General features: G+C 45.1%; 1 protein-coding gene and 2 gene segments (V, D, J or C); all 3 read left to right on the top strand.

The window, feature by feature from the left end:
• Positions 1-406: 406 nt before the first annotated feature.
• ipo8 (importin 8) lies at positions 407-19,005 on the top strand. Of its 2 annotated transcripts, none has more exons than XM_061807337.1 (24): positions 407-780; positions 2,949-3,030; positions 4,043-4,199; positions 4,271-4,429; positions 4,520-4,676; positions 6,202-6,291; positions 6,372-6,466; positions 6,708-6,792; positions 6,885-7,019; positions 7,130-7,229; positions 7,332-7,408; positions 7,613-7,729; positions 9,243-9,332; positions 11,227-11,392; positions 12,482-12,642; positions 13,846-13,971; positions 14,258-14,324; positions 14,444-14,569; positions 15,559-15,656; positions 15,738-15,833; positions 16,012-16,232; positions 16,533-16,738; positions 17,796-18,032; positions 18,135-19,005. In XM_061807337.1, exons 1-24 carry the CDS (start codon positions 697-699, stop codon positions 18,278-18,280), a joined length of 3,078 nt encoding a protein of 1,025 aa, XP_061663321.1. In that variant the 5' UTR covers positions 407-696; the 3' UTR covers positions 18,281-19,005. The 2 variants fall into 2 exon arrangements, with proteins under 2 accessions (XP_061663321.1, XP_061663320.1); XM_061807336.1 differs by having other exon boundaries at positions 14,258-14,333.
• A 534-nt stretch (positions 19,006-19,539) lies between these two features.
• On the top strand, positions 19,540-20,222 carry LOC133493146 (T cell receptor alpha variable 26-2-like). The segment is given in 2 exon segments: positions 19,540-19,686; positions 19,762-20,222. Coding segments are annotated over 2 exon segments (411 nt in total).
• A 271-nt stretch (positions 20,223-20,493) lies between these two features.
• LOC133493145 (T cell receptor alpha variable 20-like) lies at positions 20,494-21,507 on the top strand. The segment is given in 2 exon segments: positions 20,494-20,677; positions 20,745-21,507. Coding segments are annotated over 2 exon segments (528 nt in total).
• The last annotated feature ends 2,627 nt before the right edge of the window (positions 21,508-24,134 follow it).

The following is a 24,134-nucleotide window of genomic DNA, read 5'->3' as shown; positions in this document are numbered from 1 at the left end:
TTTTTTTTTTTTTAAGTCGTTAGTACCAATGCACTTTTGGTACAATAGCAAAACATGAATTAGACGCACACTTAGGTGGGCCGCTTTAAATTGACGTAGCGGGCCGGGTGTGGGCCCTCATGCTCTACCTTTACACTTGTAAATTAACTTCCATACAGAAAACTCCAAATAGAAGGAAATATTCAAAAGGTTTTTTTTTTTTTTTTTTTTTTTTTTTTTTTTTTAAATACCTGCACTCTCTTCTGAGGCGGATTTGCTTCGAAGTCTCATTTTGTCAAAATACATTTTTTTTTTCCTTTTAATTTAGAGGACTAGTTCCGTCAGTAACCCCTGCGAGCCTCATGGTGGCAGCAAACATCCACAGCCACTCCTAAATGCCGCCGTAAAGTGTATGTTTTAGTTTACGTCATTATTCTACGCTTGCCGGCAATGTTTAGTTTCAAAGCCTGTTGCAATTTAAAATGGCTACCATGTTGCCTACTATCCTAATTCATTACTACTTTATGATATAGTCAATAGGAGTCATCTCCTGGGGGGAAAAAAATGTATATTTTTGTCTCCCAAACTGTCAAATTCTATCACTGCTTTGGCGACAATTAATGCGCGTCCACACGACGGCCTTCGGAATTAAGTGAGTAGGAGTTCATGGTATTTCCGCGTACTTGCAGTATTTAGAGGGACCCGCGGAGTCGAGGCATGGACCCCAACCGGATCATTCAGGCTCTGAGAGGGACCATCGATCCGAATCTCCGAAGAGCGGCCGAAGATGAACTCAATCAGGTGGGCGCTTGACGGTGCTTTTTTTCATTCTCATTATTGTGAGATTTTACAAACCAAAGCATACATCCGGTGAGCGTATTTGTTATATGGATAGGTTGTTATGAAAAGCCCATTGTATATGATGTACTATTGTGAATAATTACAACTTATATTGAAGTCAATACATCATGGAGGCCCCGTAGTGCAGTGGTTTGGTAAACCAGCGGTCGTGGGGTTCGTGTCCCACTTGGGGCCTCCGCTCCCCGACAGGGGTCGCTCAGGAAGGGCATCCGGCGGGAAAACTGTGCCAAACAAATATATAAGCGTTCATCTGAGATGTCACGCTGGGGCGACCCCTCGCGGAACAAGCCGAAAGAAACTTACTCTTGAAGTCAATATATCATGCCATCTAATAATGTATTTTGCATAGTTATACTGGAAACACGTAGTTACTACTACTATGGAAGAAATTGCCATGTAGTATGTTCTACATTGTATGTAATATGTTTTATGTTATGGCAGTATTATATTAAAATGAAATATTTTTAATTAAATTAAAGCATCTGAGACGGGAATTTTGAAATTTTATCGCAGATTAGCATTGTAATTCTGGCATTTCTTTCAAAATCCATTCATTCCTAAAGGTCATGTGTCATCTCTATAAATATTCTAAAACAGATGTAATGAAAAATACATATAACATTCACTTCAATATCTATACGAAAAAATAAATGATTGGAGAGCACGTCATCCATGCGCAAAGTTGCGGAAGTGTCATTCGACGACATCCAAGAGGTCGCCGTATTGGCTGCATCTCTTGTCCGTGACGTCACCCCGGACATTCGCCATTAAAAACACGCTGTGGCCCCTACTGGAGGAGACGAACACGCCCCTTCTGACACGGAAGCTCTTTTCGAAGAAGAAAACTTCTCACAACCGAGTGACTGACCGGGGGAATATCACCCTATTGTTTCGAGCCATATTCAGATGATATGCGATCACGGCCAAACCGCCTCCACGTCCGAGCCACTTCCGCGGCGGAGATGAGCCATCCCAGCCGACAGCCAGCTTCCGTGATCAGGCACAAGGCCACGGTTTGGCTGTGATCGCATATCATCTGAATACGCTAAAATTGTTTATCGCTGCCGCCATTGGTGGCGTTGTTCACCGCAGAGGAGGGCGGCAGCAGGCTATGAACAACCCTGTCGGCAATGGCGCAGTCAGCCCCGTGGGATGACAACACCGTAAAGCGGCACGGCTTGGCACCGTGATAAGCCACCTCGGCGCCGGAGATGAGCCACCGCAGCCGAAACCGTGAGTGGCGGACGCAAGGCCGAAGCCGGCAAAGGCTGCCGCGTCGTGCCTCGCAGACGAGCACGGCTTCGACCAGGCTGGCTCATACATACTGCCGCGGCGGCGACAGACTCCCGGAGAGTATGTATGAGCCAGCCTGGCCGAAGCCGTGCTCGTCAGCGAGGCATGATGCGGCAGGCGAGCCCGACGCGGAACCCGTCCAATGCCCACATGGACACATTTAGCACCCGTGTCATACGTACGTGGATCTTGAGAGACGCGGTCCACCCCAAACTATTTTTTTTTTTTTAGTAGCTGTATACACACCTACTTGTCATTTGGAACACACGAAGCTCTCGTCCTTTGCACCCGTGTAATCCATTTTTCACAACGAACCGTTTGTTTTGGAAAAGTATGAAGAGCGAATCCGTCCTCCCAAGTGTTCGAGCAAAGTAACGAGCCGGCATTTTGGCTAACACGAAGGAACAACGAGCTACCTTCCCGGAGGAAAAAGTAATAGAAACAAACGAGTCCCCTTGAGGGTGGTGCTGCCATGTACGTCACTTCCTGCTTCTTCTGGAAAACAAATCCCTCGAAAGGATTTTCATGGTGGGACTTACAAAAAGCTGTATACGTCAAAATCATGTTTTGTGGTGGGGAAAAAAAACCATGTCAGTTGCTGTTTTTTAATTAATAACATACTAAAAAAAGTCATGCATTTCATGACAGTGGCCCTTTAAGCAGTATAATTGTATTTGAAATCATATTTAAGTGTTTTGGCACCATAGTTTGTAGTGTAAGTCTGGCATAAGCTATTAATGTAGGCCTAGGTAGCACAAATGTTGTCCTTTTGTCCATTTTAAGCATTTTTGTTTTTCTGCTCTGGTGTGTTTCAGTCCTACAAAATCATCAACTTTGCGCCGACTCTACTTCAGATCATTATGTCAGAGCAGGTGGAGTTTCCAGTTCGACAGGCAGGTACGGCGTGCTGGCGAAGTTTTGTTGTTCTTGTTGGATTTCTCTTCATATGAGTTGCTTTCACGTGACGTCAGCCGTTGTACTGCCTCAAACGGCGGCCATTTTTGAGCCCTGAGCTCCGTTACTCATACATACGCAAGGTTGACGACATTATGTTTCTAACCGCATTTATTGAAGGCGCAACCGACAACACATCAAGCCCAGACTGACTATTAGGCTACTTGGCATTCACGCATCATGGGATTCGGGACTGCGTCACAAAGGTGCAGTATTCTGCTCTTGATGTTGCAGTCTATGTGACAGAAATCACAAAGGGGAGCACTTACCTGTATGCTAACACGGAAAACGAAAGGCGGGGCTAACAACCTCCAACTCCGGCCGTTTTGTTAGTCCCGGACGTTGAAGCTCGGCTCGCGGCCTGCCGCCGAAGCTCGTGACCTGCCGCCGAAGCTCGTGACCCGCCTTCGGTGGCGGCGACGGGCTTTAGCCTAGCTTCGGCGTCCGGGGCTAACGGCCTCCGCTGCCAGGAATCTCGGCTCGCGGCCGCCGGAGCTCGCTCGTCAGGCTCTGGGTCGTTCCTGTCCGAAGAACCATCCACGGCTAGTACACAGAGAGTTTAACGCTAGGTCCGCCGTGCTAATGCTAGCGGCACGCTAACACTAGCACCACTTTAACACTAACACTAGTGCCGCACTAACAGGGCCGGTTAAAAAGAGAACATACTGGTAAAAATCACTGAGACACAACAGGGCCGGACCAGTAAAAGTCACTTCCTCGGCACATATATTCCACCGGTCTCGCTCTTATCTTTTCTGCTCGAGTGCCCCCTTGCGGCCTTTAGAAAAAAAAAAATGCACAAATTAGCCTCATTGCCGCATAAACCGCAGGGTTGAAAGCGCGTGTTAAAAAAGTCGCGGCTTATAGGGCGGAAATTACGGCGTACGAGCTCGCAAGCTAGTCGAGGCTGAAGCGTGTGAAAATGTTGCGGTGTTTTGTTTGTGCACCCCCACAGCGGCGATCTATCTGAAGAACATGATTGACCAGTATTGGCAGGACAGGGAGCCGTCCCTGGGGAAAGCGGTCTTCCTCTTCAACATTCACGAAAACGACCGCCAGCAGATCCGGAACCACATCGTGGAGGGTGTCCTCCGCTGTCCGGAGACCATACGGTACGTACCCAAATATCCTATCACCGTCATGGTTCTAATCTCCAAATTGTTATAACTTCACGTGTACGCAGGGCCCAGCTGACGATGTGCCTTCGGACTATCATCAAACATGACTTCCCAGGGCGTTGGACAGCCGTCGTGGACAAGTTAAGCTTGTACTTGCAGTCGAACAACAGCAGCAGCTGGTACGGGAGCCTGCTGGCTCTCTACCAACTCGTCAAAATCTACGAGTAAGCAACTTTCCGATTTTTGTCTGTTCCGGTCGAATGTTTACGAAAATGAACAGTTCTGCTTCATGTGTGTGTGTGTGTGCACTTCAGGTACAGGAAGGCGGATGAGAGAGAACCCTTTCTGGCAGCCATGCAAATTTTTCTGCCCCGGATTCAGCAACTCATCATCCAGCTGCTGGCTGATGCCACGATCTTCTCTGTCCTCATTCAGAAACAAATCTTGAAAATCTTCCATTCTCTCATACGGGTATGTCAATTTGATGTGTTAAAAAAGAAAATCCAGATTTATGACACTGTCGTTGATCAAAAGGCTACGAACGCAGCGCCGCGTTGGTTGCTGTTTGGCGTGTCAAGGAAATATATCGTTTATCTAAAGCAAGCAAATTTATTTGTATAGCGCATTTCATACACGAGGTAGCTCAATGTGATTTACATGATAAAAAAGCGTTTGAAAACAAAGAGATAAAAACAATAATGACCAAAAAAAAAGACAGTTAAAACTGCATAAAGTGCAAGTAATATGATCAAAAAGTGGATATATTCTAAAAAGCATGAGGAAAAAAGAAGAGTTTTCAACCTGGATTTCAAAACATTCACACTTGGGGCTGACCTCACCTCTTTTGGCAACTTATTATTATTATTATTATTATTATTTGTGTCCAGCAAAATAGCGAAATGCTTCTTCGCCATGTTTGCTTTGGACTCCGCGCTCTGCCATTTGACCCGAGTCAGTCGATCTCAGAGCTCTACTGGGTTTGCATTCCGTAAGCATTTCTTTCCTGTATTCAAGGCCAAAATCATTTAGTGATTTATAGACCAGTAGCAGAACTTTAAAATCTATTCGAAAGCTGACTGGAAGCCAGCGCAAGGACTTTAGGATTGGCGTTATATGCGCTGACCGCGTTGTTTTGGTCAGAACGCGAGCTGCAGCATTCTGAATGAGCTGCAGCTGTTTAACACTCTTTTTGGGGAGTCCAGTCAGAAGACCATTACAGTAGTCAAGAGTACTTGAGATAAAAGCATGGATAAGCTTTTCCTGGTCTGCTTGACACTTACAAGACTTGACTCTAGATGGTAGAAGGCAGTTTTTGTGATCGATTGGATATAATTGTTGAAAGTCAGGTCGGAATCAATCAGGACACCAAGGTTTCAGACTTGGTCTTTGGTTTTTAAAGCGAGAGAGCCCAGGTGTTTACTAACAGCAATTCTCTTCTCTTTATTGCCAAAAACAATTGTCTCAGTTTTGTTGTGATTTAGTTGAAGAAGATTTTGGCTCATCCGGTTATTTATCTGATTTTAAACGGTGGCACAAAACCTCAATTGAAGTGTCGTCATCTGGAGACACTGCTAAATATAACTGCGTGTCATCTGCATAGCTATGGTAGTCAAAATGAAAGTTTTGAAGAATTTGACCCAGCGGTAGCATATACAGGCTGAACAGGAGCGGTCCAACAACCGACCCTTGAGGGACCCCATAGGTCTTTGCCATTCGCTGAGACCGAGCACTTCCAATGGTCACAAAGTAGCTCCTTTCCTCCAGGTAACCATTTTAGGACCGTTCCATTCAGTCCTACCCACGTTTCCAACCGCGATGCACTGAATCCGCGGTAAGTGAGTCGCGGAGTACAGAGGGATTACTGTGCTGTAATTATTTTATTTCTTGGCGTTTGCCTCAGCTGTTGGCTTTTTTTTTTTTTAGATTGCACAGGTATGAATTTTTGTTTTTCTTGCTCCTGCTGCACTTGATATTGATGCCTACCTTCTACTTGCAGTACTCGCTGCCTCTCCAGCTGATTAACAATTCAGTGACGACCCAGTGGATGGAAGTCTTTCGTGCTATAATGGACCGCGACGTTCCTTCTGTAAGACTTGTGCCGCACCCACGTTATTGTGTCACTTCATCGCTTTGGTACCAAAATGTTGCATTTGGTTGAATTTTTAGGCGACTTTGGAGGTGGATGAAGATGACCGGCCAGAGTTGGCGTGGTGGAAATGTAAAAAATGGGCCCTGCGTGTCATTGCGAGGCTGTTCAAGCGGTGAGCATGGAACTTTTTTTTGCCACACTGTGAGTAGGCACAATTCGGAATTTGGGCGGTTTCAGCATGTCCAGTGGGCCGGGGAAGGATCCTTGTGTTCAAACTTAATTTCATGTCATGCATTTTTGAAAGAGAAATCTAAGAGAGGTGAATTTTATATTATATTTGAGGCACTAAGGGGTTGTTGTGTTATTGTTACTTTGAACCAAGTAATGCATGTATCGTAATATTTTCTTTTCAGATATGGAAGCCCAGGCAATGTGACAAAAGATTACGTTGAGTTTGCAGATTTCTTCCTGAAGACTTATGCGGTGGGCTTTCAACAAGTAAGTATTTGGGAAGCGGGTATAACGTTGTAGTTCAGAGTACTAGGATTTTGTTGGTCTGGGTTGCGTGTCCGTTGTCCCCGTCTGCCCAGGTCTTGTTGAAGGTGGTGGATCAGTACAGACGGAAGGAGTACGTCACGCCTCGTGTTCTCCAGCAGTGTCTCACCTACTTCAACCAGGGACTTTGTCATTCTCTGACGTGGAAACAGTTGAAGCCTCACATGCAGGTGACAGGAAATAATTTGTAGGCTGGAAATTACGGCAAATACAAATCTGAGCTTTTTGTTTAAAGTTTTGTTTTTTTTTTTGGGGGGGGGGGGGGCGGCATCTCTTACAGACTATTTGTCAAGAGGTGATCTTCCCTCTCATGTGCTGCAAAGATGAGGATGAGCGGCTGTGGCAGGAAGACCCATTTGAATACATCCGCATCAGGTTTTGTGAGTACTTTTGCCTTCCACATAGATTACTTTCACGGCTGAAATTCTCAATTTGTTTTTCGCCCGTGGCTGTCAATTCAACCTTTGACACCCCCCCCACAGACCTCTATGACGATCACGCCTTTCCAGCCAGTGACGCAAAGAGCCTTTTGTGCAATGCCGCGCGAAAAAGGAAGGAGGTCAGGCAAAAAAATACAATACGGTATTGAGAAATGTACAATAGAAAACTTGAAGGAACTGACTCTTGGTCTGACTAGTATGTGATATAAGGTTGCCCTTCGGAACTCAATTATATAATTAGGATTATTATTTGTAAGGCAGTAATCGCAAAACATGAAAATGGTGCGTGGAAATCGACTCTCTTCCGCTTTTTCTCTTCCAAGGTTCTGCCTCAAATGATGGAGTTCTGCCATCAGACGCTGATGGACCCCTTGGCCGACTCCCGACGGAAGGACGGATCGCTGCACTGCATTGGGGCGCTAGCGGAGCTACTACTGAAGGTATCTATGTTGCCGACGTCAAGATGTTGAATCCCGCTCATAGTTGAGGTTGACTGTCAAATGAAACTTCAGACAAAAAAAAAAAAATCACAGGTGTCAAGCTCGAGGCCTGGGGGCCAGATCCGGCCCGCCGCGTGATTTTATGCGGCCTGCGGAGGCAAATCACCCACAAGTCTTGTGAAAATCTGTACAAAAATTTCAAAGTCACATATCATAAATGATAACACAGATTTTTGCGTTAGCAAACATGAACAATGTTTGAAAAACACCATCACTTGATCTCTGATTTAAAACTAGTGTAAATATGATGAGGGGATTTAAAGATGATGGTTTTAGTCATGAAGGCCCTCTGAGGGAAACCGTAGCTACAATGTGGCCTGGGAAAAAAATGAGTTTGACACCCCTGATTTAAATAAACCACACGATGTTGCTGTGTTAATGCTAACATGTACAAGAGAATGCCATTGGCATTAAAACACAAACGTTGTAGCAACCCATGTTGACAGATAATACAACAATACTCACAGGCATATATTCATTATCCCCTCTGAAAAATAGCTCCCGTAATAGTGAAGCATCTTTCTGAGTCACTAACGGTGGTAGTAGTACCAAGCCGAGTTGCACCAGAAGTAGCAGCACAATTAATTTCAATGAACCACTAATTCTTTACATTATATTTAATAAACAGGCGGCACGATGGATCAGCTGATAAAGGGTTGGTCTCACAGTTCTGAGGTCTCGGGTTCAATCCCGGACCCGCCGGTGTGGAGTTTGCATGTTCTCTCCGTGCCTGCGTGGGTTTCCTCCGAATACTCCGGTTTCCGCCCACATCCCAAAAACATGCAACTTTAATTGGACACTCTAAATTGCCCATAGGTGTGATTGTGAGTACGGCTGTTTGCCTCCATGAGCCCCGTGATTGGCTGGCAACCAGTTCAGGGTGTACCCCGCCTACAGCCTGTTGACAGCTCAGATAGGCTCCAGCACTCTCCGCGACCCTCATGAGGATAAGCGGCAAAGAAAATGGATGTATGGATGGATATTTAATAAAGAACCTTAGCCTAATGAATACCTAATGCACATACTCGTAACAATTTCAATAAGGAATAAATGCAAGTAAAGAGCAACGTTTAACATGATTGTTGACAACTGCTGTACTGTAGCTAAAAACATTGTGATACATTCCTGGTTGCAATGGTTTTCGCACACTACTACCCAATTATACAGACCTTGACACAAATGCCAGGATTTTGTGATTTTTATTTATTTATTTATTTATTTATTTTAAACAAGATGAAGCTTTTCAAAACTTTCCTCCATCAATGTGACTCATGACCTGTACAACTCAAGTTAAAAAAAAAATTCTATTAAAATATGGATACACATGCAGTCATTTTTTTTTTTTAACATGGGGCGGTGCTCGCGAGAGACTGAGATCGTTGATGATCGTTTTTTTTTTTTTTTTTAAAACATTCTTGTATTTTCTCTGGGCTTTGCCGCGTGTGGTCTACAGAAGCGGATCTATGCGGAGCAGATGGAGTTGATGCTGCAAAGCTACGTCTTCCCTTTGCTCGACTCTCGATTGGGTTACCTGCGAGCCAGGGTGAGTCGATTTGTGTGATTTGGAATCATTTAGATCACTCAAGGCCCGGGGGGGCAGATCTGGCCCGCCACATGATTTGTGTGTGGCCAGCAAAGGTAGATCACGTGTGTCAGCTTCCATGATTCTTGTTCGAATCGGCACCAAAATTTCAAATTGTCATATTAAAAATGGTAACGTTGAGAGCTCGCAATCATTTTTGTGTTCCCAAACAGTTGGAAAAAAAACATGACCCTTGATTTCTGATTCCAAACCCAATTCATACATTTCATGTGTAAATATGATGAGATATGAGTAAATGGAATTCGTAACTACAATGAAGAAAATAAGTATTTGAACACCCTGCTATATTGCAAGTTCTCCCGCTTAGAAATCATGGAGGGGTCTGAAATTGTCCACTGTGAGAGAGAGAATCTAAAAAGAAAAATCCAGAAATCACTACGTATGATTTTTTTTTTAAACGATTTAATTGTGTGATACAGCTGCAAATAAGTATTTGAACACCTGTCTGTCAGCTAGAATTCTGACCCTCAGAAACCTGTTAGTCCGCCTTTAAAAGTCCATTCCCACTCCATGTATTATCCTGAATCAGATGCACCTGTGTGAGGTCGTTAGCTAAATAAAGACACCTGTCCACCCCATTACAATCAGTCAGACTCAAACCTGTAACATGGACCAAAGACCAAGACCAAAGAGCCGTCCAAAGACACCAGAGACAAAATTGTACAACTCCACACAGCTGGAAAGGTCCACTGTTGGAGCAATCATTAGAAAATGGAAGAAGCTAAACATGACGGTCAGTCTCAATCGGAGTGGAGCCCCATGCAAGATTTCACCTCGTAGGGTCTCAATGATCCCGAGAAAGGACAGAACCTCAGGACTACACGACAGGACTTGGTCAATGACCTGAAAAGAGCTGGGACCACCGGTTCCAAGGTGACTGTTGGTAATACACTAAGACGTCAAGGTTTGAAATCATGCATGGCACGGAAGGTTCCCTTGCGAAAACCAGCACACGTCAAGACCCGTCTTAAGTTTGCCAATGACCTTTTGGATGATACAGAGGAGTCACGGGAGAACGTTTTGTGGTCAAATGAGACCAAAATGGAACTTTTTGGTCATAATTCCACTAAGCATGTTTGGAGGAAGACGAATGCCGAGTTCCATCCCAAGAACACCGTCCCTACTGTGAAGCATGGGAGTGGTAGATGTTGTGGTATTGTGAGATTTTGGGGAACAACCTCGTCCCCTCGGTCAGAGCATTGAAGATGGGTCTTGGCTGGATCTTTCAACATGACAATGACCCGAAGCACACAGCCAGGAAAACCAAGGAGTGGCTCCGTAAGAAGCAGATCAAGGTTCTGGTGTGGCCTAGCCATTCCCCAGACTTAAACCCGATAGAAAATCTTAGAAGGGAGCTGAAACTCCGTGGTTCTCAGCGACAGCCCAGAAACCTTTCTGATCTAGAGAAGATCTGTGTGGAGGAGTGGGCCAAAATCCCTCCTGCAGTGTGCGCAAACCTGGTGAACAACTACAGGAAACGTTTGACCTCTGTCATTGCAAACAAAGGCTACTGTACCAAATGTTAACATTTTTCTCAAGTGTTCAAATACTTATTTGCAGGAGTATTACACAAAGAAATCGTTAAAAAAAATCATACACTGTGATTTCTGGATCCCTCCATGATTTATAAATGGGTGAACTTGCAATATAGCAGGGTGTTCAAATACTTATTTTCTTCACTGTACAATGGAAATAGAATTTGACACCCCTGATTTAGATCATCTCAAATTTTTGGTAACACCGGAGAAAACGGAGCAATAATGCCCATCTGCAACCTAACAAAATGTCTGACCTGAATCCACTTTTGGTTTTGTGTATTTGCGGTTTTTGTCAGTCCTGCTGGGTCCTCCACTGCTTCAGTCAGCTGACTTTCCATAATCCGGTAGCGTTGCGGAACGCCGTGGAGTTGGTCAAGAAGGACCTGGTGGACGACAACGAAATGCCGGTCAAGGTGGAGGCCGCCATCGCTTTGCAAATGTTGATCAGGAATCAGGAGGAGGGTATGTTGTTGGGGGGGGGGGTGAGCAAAAAACATATCGTAATTCCCGCACCTGGTTACAAGCCTCACCGAGTGCATTTGTAAAGGAAATACCGTTTGGTACCGACAGTCGCTGCAGCTGTAGAAAAGCCGCAAGTGCCCACATTGAAACACGAGATATTTACAAAGAAAAATGGTGCACAGAGTTTAACACTAGTGCTAACGCTAGCGCCACTCTAAAGCTAGTGCTAACGCTAACAGGGCCGGTTGAAATAAAACTTACCAGTAAATATCACTGAGACCTGCCGGTAACACAGCAGTAACACGCTAGCTCGGCGCTAACAATAGCAGTCTATCAGTTTTCTTGAAAACTAACGTAATTTCCGGCCTACTATGCGCACCTGATAATAAGCCTCACCCAGTACATTTGGAAAGGAAATAACATTTGGTACATAAGCCGCACCTGTGTAAAAGCCGCAAGTGCCCACAATGAAACACTATTTACAAAGCAGGTACACAGAGTTTTCAGTTTTAATACCTTAGCTTACCTTAACATAGCAACAACACAGTACCATGAACAGGGGTGATAAAATAAAACAAAAAACATACCGGTAAAAATCACTGAGACACGGCAGTAACACACCAGCAAAACGTAAGCGCGGTGCTAACTGGGCCGGTTAAAAAAAAAAAACAAACAAACATACCTAAATCACTGAGACGTAGCACCAACTGGTAGCGCAACGCTAACGCTAGCGCAGCGCTAACAGGGCCAGTTAACAAAAACATACAGGTAAAAATCAGACACAGGAATAACAGAGCAGCAACACGCTAGCACAGCGCTAACTGGGCCGGACCGGTAAAAGTCACTTCTTCGGCACATATATTCCACCGGTCTCACTCTTACCTTTTCCGCTGGAGTGCCCCCTTGCGGCCGTTAGGAGAAAATGCACAAATTAGCCGCATAAACCGGAGGGGTTGAAAACGTGTGGGGGGAAAAAAGTCGCGGCTCATACGCCGGAAATTACGATATTGGCTCAGATTTGCTTGAGCAGGCTACAAAAGAGATTTAATTTATTGATTTATTAGAATTTTTCTGATTATTTTTCTGCAGCCAAGGTTCACATCAGGCCGCACATCCGACCCGTCATGCAGCAGCTGCTCCATGTGATGAAAGAGACGGAGAATGATGATTTGACAAACATCATTCAGAGGATGATCGGCGAGTACAAGGAGGAAGTTGCGGCAATTGCCGTTGACATGATGCGGAGCCTGGTAGGGACCAAAACTGTCTTTCAGTTTTTTCTTTTTGTTAATTTTTTCCCACAATGCCTTGTGTGTCATCGTCATTCTGTTTGTTAAACTGGATCAGGTCCACAAAGAGTAAGTAAGGTAAGAGTGAGGGCGGTGGAATATATGTGCCAAGGAAGTGACTTTTACCAGTCTGGCCCAGTTAGCGCTGTGCTAGCGTGTTGCTGCTGTGTTACTGTCGCATCTCATTGATTTTTTTTTTTTTTTTTTTTTTTTTTTTAAACCAGCCCTGTTAGCGCAGCGCTAGCGTTAGCTGTGGTTTATGCGGCGATCCGGCTAATTTGTGCGTTTTTTCTAACGGCCGCAAGGGGGCACTCGATCGGAAAAGCTAAGACTGAGACCGTTGGAATATATGTGCCGAGGAAATGACTTTTATCGCCCCTGTTAGCGTGTTGCTGCTGTGTTACTGGTGGGTCTCAGTGATATTTACCGGTAAGTTTTATTTCAGCCGGCCTGTTAGGATTAGCGCTAGGTTTAGAGCGGTGCTAGTTTTAGCACTAGTGTTAAACTCTTTCTGTGCACCGTTTTTCTTTGTAAATATCTCGTGTTTCAATGTGGGCACTTGAGGCTTTTCCACTGCTGCGGCGTATGAATGTACCAAATAGGTTTCCTTTACTAATAGCGTTAGTGTTTAGTTAGCATTAGTGCCGTCCTAGCATTTGCATTAGTGCAGCTCTAGCGTTAGCATTAGTGTAAGCACAGCGTTAGCGTTTGCGTAAGTGCTAGCGTTAGCGCTAGCATTAAACTCATTCTGTGCACCGTTTTTCTTTGTAAATATCTCGGATCAATGTGGGCACTTGAGGCTTTTCCACAGCTGCGGCGTATGTATGTACCAAATGGTATTTCCTTTACAAATAGCGTTAGCGCAGCATTTGCGTTAGTGCGTTAGCATTAGTGTTAGCACAGCATTGCATAAGTGGTTGCGTTAGCGCTAGCATTGCGTTAGCATTAGCACAGAGCTAGAGTTAGCGCAGTGGCTAGCGTTAGCGCAACGCTAGCATTAGCATTAAACTCTGTGTACCGTCTTTGTAAATATCTCGTGTTGCAATGCGGGTTTCCATGTGGATACTTGCGGCTTTTCCACAGCTGCGGCGTATCAATGTACCAAATGGTATTTCCTTTACAAATAGCGTTAGCGTTAATTGAGTTTCTACGTGTACTTCCCAGGCTGAGATCTTTACCAGGGTTCTTGAGAGCGAGGAGTACGAGGAGAACGAGGACAAGACAGTCATGGCCCTTGGTATTCTCAACACCATCAACACCATTGTCAGGGTCATGGCGGACCACAAGGAGGTTACTCACGCGCTATATTCGCACCTCAGCGGCCATATCGCGAATCTTGCCACGCGTCAAAGACTTTGGTGTCAAACTCAAGGCCCGGGGGCCAGATGCGGCCCGCCGCGTCTGTTTTTATGTGGCCCGCGTAGGGAAATAAAAATAGTTGAAAAACCCGTGACTCTTTGATTTCTGATTCCAAAACTAGTTCCGTGACGAAAAATGAGTTTGACACCCCCCGGGCGAAAATACACACTGTTGATGGATGATTTTTTTTTTTTTATGATCTTCTTTTTCACCTCAGATCACTCAACAGCTGGAGGACGTCTGTTTGCAGGTGATCGGCCTGGTCTTGCAGAAATCTATCATAGGTATGCCAGGTGTGTCTTTGCAGGGGTGGTATCGTCCGTTTCGTTTATTTTCTCCGGTGCGCAATGGAATTTGTCGACAATACAACAATAATTTGCATCATATTCATGTCCGTTGACAGAATTCTATGAGGAGATTCTGTGTCTGGCGTTTGGACTGACGTGCCAGACCGTCTCCCCCCATATGTGGCAGCTGCTCAGCGTCCTGTACGAGGTCTTCCAACATGGCTGCTTTGACTACTTCACCGGTTGGTCTCACGGGATTTGACTACTTGCGCTCAGATGTTTTGGATACGCTTCTGTCTTTCTTGAAAATACGTGGTACGTCATAAACTTATTTCACTCGAGCGGAGAAAAGGTACGAGTGAGACCGGTGGAATATATGTGCCGAGGAAGTGACTTTTACCGGCCACGCGTGTTGCTGCTGTCTTACTGGCGTGTCTCAGTGATTTTTACTTGTCTTTTTTTAACAGGCCCTGTTAGCGCCATGCTAGCGTGTTTCTGTTGTGTTACTGCCGTGTCTCAGTGATTTTTACCTGTATTATTTTTTTTAACCGGCCGTGTTAGCACTGTGCTAGTTTGTTGCCAGTAAGATTTTAATTTTTTTTTACTGGCACTGTCAGCGCCGCGCTAGCGTCAGTGACAGGCTACTGTTAGCGCTAAACTCTTTCTGTGTACTGTCTTTCTTCGTAAATACCACGTTTTGATGTGGGTTTCAATGTGTGCACTTGCATCTTTTCCACAGCTGCGACGTATGTATGTATGTACCAAATTGTATTTCCTTTGCTAGTGTTAGCGCCGCACTACCGTTAGCGCCAAACTCTTTCTGTGTACCGTCTTTCTTACTGAATATCTCGTTTCAGTGTGGGCACTTGCATCTTTTACACAGCTGCGGCGTGTGTGTGTGTGTGTGTGTGTGTATGTACCAAATGGTATTTCCTTTGCAAATGTACTGCGTGAGGCTAATAACCAGGTGCGCTCTGTCGGCCGGGAGTTACGGTAAAGTGGTCGTATGTAAACCTGTGACCACAACTGTAATTCTGTTTTATACTGCAATTTGAAATGTTGGTACAGATTTTCACAGGAAAACATTTACCTTGGCATAAAATCATGCGGCGGGCCAGATCTGGCCCCCGGGCCTTGGGTTTGACACCTGCACCTTAAACAATAGCTCACAAGATTTTTTTTTTTTTTTTTTTTTTCCCCCCCTCTCTGTCGTAAAATATTTGTGCTCCAGATATGATGCCACTTTTGCACAACTATGTCACCGTGGACACGGATGTCTTCATCGCCAACCCCAACAACTTGGAGATCATCTACAATATGTGTAAAAAGGTAACGTAGCCGAAGAAAACGTTTCTGAGCTTTGGCGCTTGTTGGGTTTTACTTTTTTGTGTTTTTTTTTGGGGGTGTCAGGTACTGACCACAGACTCAGGTGAGGAAGGAGAATGTCACGCTGCTAAACTTTTGGAGGTGATCATACTGCAGTGCAAAGGCAGAGGGATCGACCAGGTTCGGAAAAAGTCCACGCGTCATTTGATTATTAAGCATTAATAACCGTTTCATTTACGACACAAAAGATACATTTTATTGGAATTTGGCACAATGCTTGTCTTGAATGTATTGAATATGTAGAATTTTATTTTGTGTGTGTGTGTGTGTGTGGGGGGGGGTTTCCTCCTTACTGCAGTGTATCCCTCTGTTCGTGGAGGCGGCGCTGGAGCGGTTGATGCGCGGCGTCCGGTCCAACAAGCTTCGGATCACGTGCCTGGACGTGGCCATCGCTGCTCTTTACTACAGCCCCGCCCTTCTCATGCACACTCTGGACAACACCCGCTTCCCCCCGAATCCGCAGACCGTCACTCCCCTCTTCATCAACCAGTGGATGAACGACACCGAATTCTTCCTTGGGTGAGAACCATTTATATAAAGTAAATAATAAATAAATTATAGGCTATTAGTCACAATTATTAAAATACTATTATTATGCTAATATTAAAATAAAAATACAGATTTTAACTCAAATCATGGAAGTTGACACGCTAGATTTGCCTTGGCGGGCCGCATAAGATCATGCGGCGGTCCAGATCTGGGCCCCCCGGCCTGAAGTTTGCCACCTGTGCTTTAAAGTTTTTTTTTTTGTTTGTTTTTTTTTTCCCTTTTTGCATATCACAGCTGTAGCTGCCATTTGCCCCTTTGATTGGTTGACAGGCTCCACGACCGTAAGATGTGCATCATTGGGCTGACCTTGCTGATGGAGCTCCCCAGCCGTCCGGCGGCGTTGGAGGCCGTCGCCGGCCAAATCCTTCCTTCCGTGCTGCTCCTCTTCTTGGGCCTGAAGCACACCCCCGCTTCCCGTCACGTCAACAAACCTGACCCGCCGGCCCGCGCCAGGGCTCCGGACGAAGATCAAAACGGTGAGTCATGCGCCGGCCGGCGGCTGGGATTCATTGTGGTCGGTGTACTTTGAGGTACGGTGAATATTCAGTTCTCGAACGCCCCCGTTCTCAAGCAAATCGGTTTTCGAAGGAAAATTGGTACTCGAACGCACCGCAAAATAACATAACGCACGCAGCCTACCAGCTGACCCACGACGCATGTTGTTATTGTGTATAATGCAGCCTCTGTACACAGACATGTCCCGGTAGCTACGTTTACTGATTTTTTTTTTTTTTTTTTTCTTCCTATCGAGGACTAGGAACCCCAAATCATGGCTCCAAAGAAGTGACACTTAACTTCCAGGGGGCGAGTCACCCCCACCAAAGAGATTTGATACATTAGTTTTGCATTGCTTTTTTTTTTTCTTGTGAACTTTAATAATGTTCTCTTCCATTATCATTTCTGCATTTTCAAAGATTTAATTAACTCGAGTTAATGTTTTCGTATTACTTTTTGTAAAAAATGTTTTTTTTCTTTTTCCCCCCTCATTATTGCTTGTTTAAAGTTATTCTGTTAATACAAAAAAGTTGACAATAGCGTTTAAAGGAAAAAATTTATATTTCTTAAACTATTTTATTATATAAAATATTTAATCTATTCATGTATTTCTACTATGCAGTTTATCAGGAAAAGCTAAAAAAAAATCACTTAAATTTTTAGGCTTGGAACACATTATTTCATCTTCCATTCATTGTAATGGGAAAACCTGCTTAGGTTTTCAAACGTTTTGGTTTTCAACCAGCCTTCTGGAACGGATTGTGTTTGAAAACCAGATCAGGAAAAGCTAAAAAAAAAAGTGTGCTTTAAAAAGCCCTTTTTTTTTTTTTTTTTTTTTTTTAGCCTTGGAACACATTATTTCTTTTTCCATTGATTGCAATGGGAAATGTCGATTCGGTTTTCGGACGAAACCACCTCTCCAACCGCTTTCCGGAACGAATCGCGGCCGAGAACCGAGGTCGACACCGTATTCTCACCCGGTTCCGAGGAAAATGAAGTATTTTTGCAGCGGCGTGACTTTGCGTCGCCCGTCCGCAGAGGAGATTCCCACAGATGAGGATGAAGTGAACGAAAAATGCGTCGACATGCAGCAGCAGTCCAGCGTGCCGATGGGTCCGGGAGACGAGAGCAATGATGAAGACGACGAAGACGACTACTGGGACGACGACGATGACGACAACAGCTTCGAAGGGACACATCTGGAAGAGTACAGCACCCCCCTTGACTATGACAACGGCGAAGATGAGTATCAGTTCTTTGCGTCTGCCTTGCTCAGTAAGTCAAACTTTTTTTCTGGTCGTACTCCAAAACGGGAATCTGTCTTAACTTGTATGTTGGGTTTTTTTTTTTTTTTTTGTTATTGCCGATCTCTTTTAGGGGTACAGAATGCGGATCCGGCTTGGTACCAGTGTTTGACGGCCCCTCTCAGCGACAACCAGAAAACGCAACTCCAGGAGATTTACAGCGTCTCGCAGCAGAGGAGGAGCACGGCCACCAGGGGGCAGTGGTCAGGAGCAACATGATGATGATCGTTTTTTCTTTTTTTTTTCTCGCTTACTTTGTGTTGTGTCGACCACGTCTCAGCTCCATTTGAATTCAAACTTTAATTTGAAGTTTGTGATCGTGAGGTTGCAAAAAATGTGAAACAGTTCAAGGGGTTCAAATCCGTTTATTCGGGCGTCATAGCAAAGTCAACCCGTTGGGAAACGTTTGGAAGAGGACACTAAATTCCGGTGATTTCCATGTCGAGCGCACTTGTTGTTTTATTTTTGAAGAGTGCCAATGAGGTTCGCGAGGGTTCGATTTGGAGGCTCACGCTGACCGCCGGACTTGATCCGGAATTTCAGGCGACTTTCAGGCTGGCTTTCGCTCTCATCTGGGACGTTGTGCAATTTCGCGTCGTCCAGACTGTATCCAACCGGGCAGACTGTATTCATATTTCTCGAAGGAAAAAGGAAAGGGAAGAATGATCCTTTTTCACCGTTGGCGCACTTCAGTTCGTGTCTGTGTGTAGTTCTCAGAGAATAACACAAACGTGTTTGCGTGTACGATAATCTTCTCTCGCCGTAGCAAAAGTATTTCTCTCAGCGGAAGGAACCGGAGAATTGAATATTTACATTTGAAATGTCGTCTGCAATCCGTACCCCCGGCGAGGGGTGTCACGAATAAGGAATGAAAGCTTTGCTTAGATTTTCTTGTGCGTTCTGGAAAAAGTTTGACTGAAGGAATTTTTAGAATAAAAAAAAAAAAAAAAAATCACTGCCTTGTTTGGTTGCTTTATTTTTAGTTGCATAAATGGTCATAGTGAATTAAAAAAACGTTTGTGTGTTTGCCTGCATTGTCGTTACACGATTATTACTACTCTTAACGTGTAGAGAAATAACAGATTCGTACACACAATTTAAGTGGAAGCACAGTGAATGAATGAGCTCCATTGTTTTTATTAAAATATTTTTAATAACGGGACGAGCCGAAAGGAAAAGAAGTGAAAGAAATTACCAGTGGTACAATTTTTTTTTTTTAAACCACAGATTTGTAGTTATTCCGTGGTGTCTTATTTTAATGTTTGTTTGCCTTAAGAATTTGCTTCAATTTCACCGCTAGATGGCAGCTTTGCGCTATTTTATTCACCTCCTGACCTTTAACCTTTAAGTTCTTTTGTAATGAGCAGAATATAGATTTTGATTTGTGCTTAATTTTTATACTAATAATAAAAAAAGAAGCAAAAGAAGTGTTCGCTCTTTGTGAACCGCAAAAGTGAAAAAGGAGCTGATGGTTGTGATGTCACTTGATGACGTCATCAGGATGGAGCTTGAGTCACGTGACAGGATTGTGGCGTGAGCGGGAGGGCAGAAGAGAAGAGCAGAGCTGACAAAGTCATTCGACATGTTGCTGTCTGCTTGGTCGCTGCTCGTCATCGCCGTGGCAGGTGAGTTCTGATCGGCGGGGTCAAAGGTCGCTCAGCAGGTTCATGTCGCTGAAATACGATTGTCTCATCCTCCAGGCGCCAGCGGTGACGAGTTGGAGGCAGTCACGAGCGAAGTGTTGGCCTCAGAAGGCGAACAGGTCACACTGTCGTACGATTACGCCAATAAAGCTGCAGGTTCTGATTATTTCTTCTGGTTCCGACAACTTCCTGGACAACCGCCCAACTTCCTGCTCTCTCACTTGGGAAGCGGCAGCCAGTTAAACGCCAAGTCAGGAATGTCGGCGAGCGTCGCAAGTGACGGGAGGCGAGTGCACCTGCACATCGAGGATGCGACACTTGAGCACTCTGCAGTGTACTACTGTGCAGTGAGGCCCACAGTGACACAAGCGCCACGTTCTCCGTACCAGAACCCAAACGCATCACATCCCACTGCGCTGTCGTAGCTTACAAAAAGTCTCCACATCCATTGCGTAAAATCTTTTCCGTTGTATGAATGAGAGCATTTCTCACTGAAGTGTGAAAGGATTTTAGTTTATGTTCTCAGCATACTCAAGAATATAACGTGGAACCTATTTCACGTTTGTATTATGAGCCTGGCATACGCACAGACATTTTTGGAGGCTGGTGCTCAAGCCAGAAAAGGGAACCCATCAGCAATCAAGAAAAAAATTGTGTTTGTTTAAGTAAAGTAAAGTATGAGTATTTATTTATTTGTCACATTTAAGATGGACAATAATACCACTAAAAAGTGATGACGCTATTGAAATGAAATGAAGTACATTTCAGCAGTGTGTGTGAGACAACATGAGACCTTCGGAGTGTTGTGCTGCGACAAGGGAGGACATGTTTGTTTGACAAGGTGCACGGTGACGTCATCGCAACAGGAAGCGAAGGCCACGCCCCCTCAGCCACAAGTCAGCATTCACGAGGACCACCAGCGCAGACATGAATCGGCTACTCGTGAGCGTGCTGATGGCCGCTTTGAGTCTCGGTGAGGTCACCTGAGGTCATCGCCGCTTCCAACTGCTTTCTGACTTCCTTTGTCGCTCTCTTGACAGGAAACGGACAGGAAATGGTGCGGCAGCCAAAAGGCCACGTCCACGCCGTGGAGGGCGAAAAGGTGACCCTCAACTGCAGCTTCGAGAGCACAGGGAGCAACGACTACATCTTCTGGTACAAACAGGAACCGAACGCAGCACCTGATCTTGTTTTGAGAGTCTCGAAGTTCGCGCAGGCCAAGACGGAGAAGAAGTACGCCGACAGGTTTCGCTCCATCATGAACACCAGCACCCTGCGAGCTCCTCTGCACATCGAGAGCGTGAAACCGAGCGACTCTGGAGTCTACCACTGCGCCCTGCAGCCCACGCTGACACATTCGCTGGGGTGCCCGTACAAAAACTCCTGCACCCGCCTCACTCCACGTCACGTTGTGGGCGGGGTCTCGCCGGAGGAGACGAGTCAGGTCTTGAAAACACGCAAACCCGACAGCGGTTACATTGACAAAAACAGAAATCCAAAGTACCTCCCTAATGCCCACTAGTATGAACACAGTTGTCACCGGCCGAGTTCAAAAACCCAATAAAGACCCGACACAACTAGCCAGCGTGTAAACTGTGGCAGCAGGCTAATGCGGCTCCTTTCGAGTGCCTCGTTGTCACGGTGCAGAAAAGCCAGATGATGGCCCAAAGGGATCGTGACTGGACACCGGAGGCTTTTAGCGGCTTTTATTTGAAGACTCAGACGTTGAACCATGTTGGCGTAAGAAAGACGCTCAATGATGTTGCATCCGATAACATAATTCACAATGTTTTTTTACATGCAATCAAGCACACAGGTGTGCGACCCCGTACCGCCTCACATACGCACTTCCTGCCCGAGGCGAAGATGCAAAAAATAAAAACGAGACACGTTGCTCGACCCTCTCATCGGAGTCATTCAGGTCACATGATTGGCAGAAAACGACGAGGATGAATATAACGTGGGTAAACTACGTTAGCGATTCCAAAATGTTCACACTGCTCAACTACAGCGTGAAAAGGCCTTTCGACCTGACCTCCGTTGCCTCCCCACAATCTGCATCCTGTCCCAGAAAGCTTTGAAGACACAAACCAGAACTGCTGTCATCTGTGACGCAGGTGCCGTGGCGACCGCTTCCTGTGGAAAGAGTCTCGAAGACCCAACAAATCAAAAAACAGGCAAAGTCGCATTCAGATGTTATGAATACGTTGTAAGTAAGCGACATTTGAAACATTGGTTCGGAATATGGTTAGGGTTATCAAATAAAAAATAAAAACAATCAGTGTGGAAAGAAATTGCTGTAAATTATCCACGGAAACTGGCATGTCTCCATCACCTGCAAAAAGGATACATTTGAAGGATTTTGATACATAGCGAGCATCGTTTATGTACATTAAATAACATTGGTCCCAGCGTTGACCCTTGTGGGACACCACACACAATGCCAAAGAATTCTGACTGATGTCCATCCGTCATCACAAACTTTTGCCCTTTTCTCCAAATGGCTTCCCACACTTTTCATATCTTCCCAAGCCCCCACCCACTCCCAAATATCACATTGTTTGAAATTACGCATATATTGTTATTATTTTATCAAATGTATAAATGTCACACTCACTGATATTTTATCGTTTCTTCGATGAGTTCTGTTCAGGGTCGGGGTTGAGCCCGATTTGCCCTGAAACCGTGATGACTATCGGTGAGTAATACATTTTTATTTACACAAACTATTTCAAAAGACATGTTCACAAATTTATTGAGCAGAAAAATTGACATTTTTTTTCTACACAATTTTGACTGTAGTCATGCTTTTGACTGCTATCATTTTTATAGAAAAAATGTCCTTTTTAGAATAATTTTTTATACATATTCTGAGTATACTTAGCCCTACTGAGTTTTTGTTTTTACATATTCATGTATATTTTATGCTTCCATTTTACAAGTGACATTTTTTGGGGATATAGTATTCAAAATATTTCCCCAAATTCATCAGATGCAAACGGTGCTCTGTTGTAATTAAGCAACAACCTTTTTTTTTTTTTTTTTTTACAATCTCATTTTATTGATTTTTTTTTTTTTTTTTTTAATTTAATGACACACTTAAGGAAGAGGACGTCGGCGGCGGTGCGGCATCGGCTACTGAGGTCCGCCGAAGCACAGACGCAGTGTAATGACGCAGTTGACGGCGAGCGTCTTGGCGAAGATGAGGCGGAGGACGAGCACGGTGACGGAGAGCAGGTTCACCGCCTCGTCTGCCAACGACACGGACGTTTAACCCGGCCCGGTGGACCGCCACTTTCGACCGTTCGATACCAACCTGGCACCAAAGCGTCCGGGCACCGCCCCGCTCCGCTCTCACCTGCGGTGGCAAGACAGGAAGCGACGTGAGGCGCGTCGATCCGTGAATTTTGAGGCCGAGGCCGACGGTCCTCACCTTCCTCGCACGTGTCGTTGTGTCCGGCCGACGGCAGCGCCACCTGGTTGTATATCGAATCGTCCGATACCCGCGCGGCCTGCGAGTCCTCGAACATCCTCCCTCTCCCCGCGATCGCCGCGGCGTTGCGCCGACTGAAGCCGGCGGCGAGGCACGCCTTCAGGTTGCCAGCCTCAAGTTTGTAGAAGGACGGCTCAAAATCTTCCCCTAAACGCCCGGGTAGACACGTTGATGTGTTTTTCTTTCATTTGTGAACATGACAAGAAGAATTTGGAACGGCAATCTTGTTCGCAACTAAGCTAACGGTTAGCCGAGTGTCCTGCACCTAAATCGAAGTCTGCTATGTCGTTTGGTACTACGTTGGGACAACATGGTGGACTCGAGTTCTGCCCAGTTGTTCAAGAAGAACATCTTGACAACAACAACAACAAAAAAGTCCAATATTCAATGAAACTGAGCCGACAGCCTGACTTTAACCTGTAAACACTCACCAGGTTCTACACCAGATTGGGTTCCAGGTCCAAATATCCTTGAGTAGTAATTACACAGCGTGACCCTCATAAGCAAAAACACGACATGGGATCACTTTCTGTTTCATCCTTTCAATAAAAAAGCATTTTTTTTTTTCCACTTACAGGCCTCCACCGTCAACTTGGTCCCACTTCCAAAACGCAACGTCGTGTAGCCTGACACACGTCAGTCGTTTCCTGAACAAGAACCTCACTAACGTCTCCAAGAACCCAGATCCTAAACTCGGGCTCAATTAACCGAAGATGCGATTTTGGGCTGCGGTGTTTGATTGTAGCTTGAAAGTTAATATTCCCCCCCCACCCCCAAAAATAAATAAATTTCATCATCCCCGTAGATTCCAACTTTAAATTAATCTCAAGCAAGAACTGAATTATTCTCACCAACTTCGACAGTCAACCTGGTCCCGCGTCCAAATATCAACGCGTACCCGGCTACACAATGTGACACACCAACACAAAAACTGCAC

Source organism: Syngnathoides biaculeatus, chromosome 20, assembly GCF_019802595.1.
Source record: "Syngnathoides biaculeatus isolate LvHL_M chromosome 20, ASM1980259v1, whole genome shotgun sequence".
NCBI classification, from domain to species: domain Eukaryota; kingdom Metazoa; phylum Chordata; class Actinopteri; order Syngnathiformes; family Syngnathidae; genus Syngnathoides; species Syngnathoides biaculeatus.
The sequence above is the reverse complement of the archived record's forward strand: the minus strand, read 5'-3'. Positions and strand labels throughout refer to the sequence as shown.

What these genes read in the sequence shown, in the direction of transcription:
- ipo8 (XM_061807336.1), top strand. Translation starts at nt 697, where the DNA reads ATGGACCCCAACCGGATCATTCAGGCTCTGAGAGGGACCATCGATCCG. An exon ending in CCGCGCGAAAAAGGAAGGAG is followed by an intron (nt 7,409 to 7,612) that starts GTCAGGCAAAAA and finishes TTCTCTTCCAAG; the next exon opens with GTTCTGCCTCAAATGATGGA. An exon ending in TCCGGACGAAGATCAAAACG is followed by an intron (nt 16,739 to 17,795) that starts GTGAGTCATGCG and finishes GCCCGTCCGCAG; the next exon opens with AGGAGATTCCCACAGATGAG.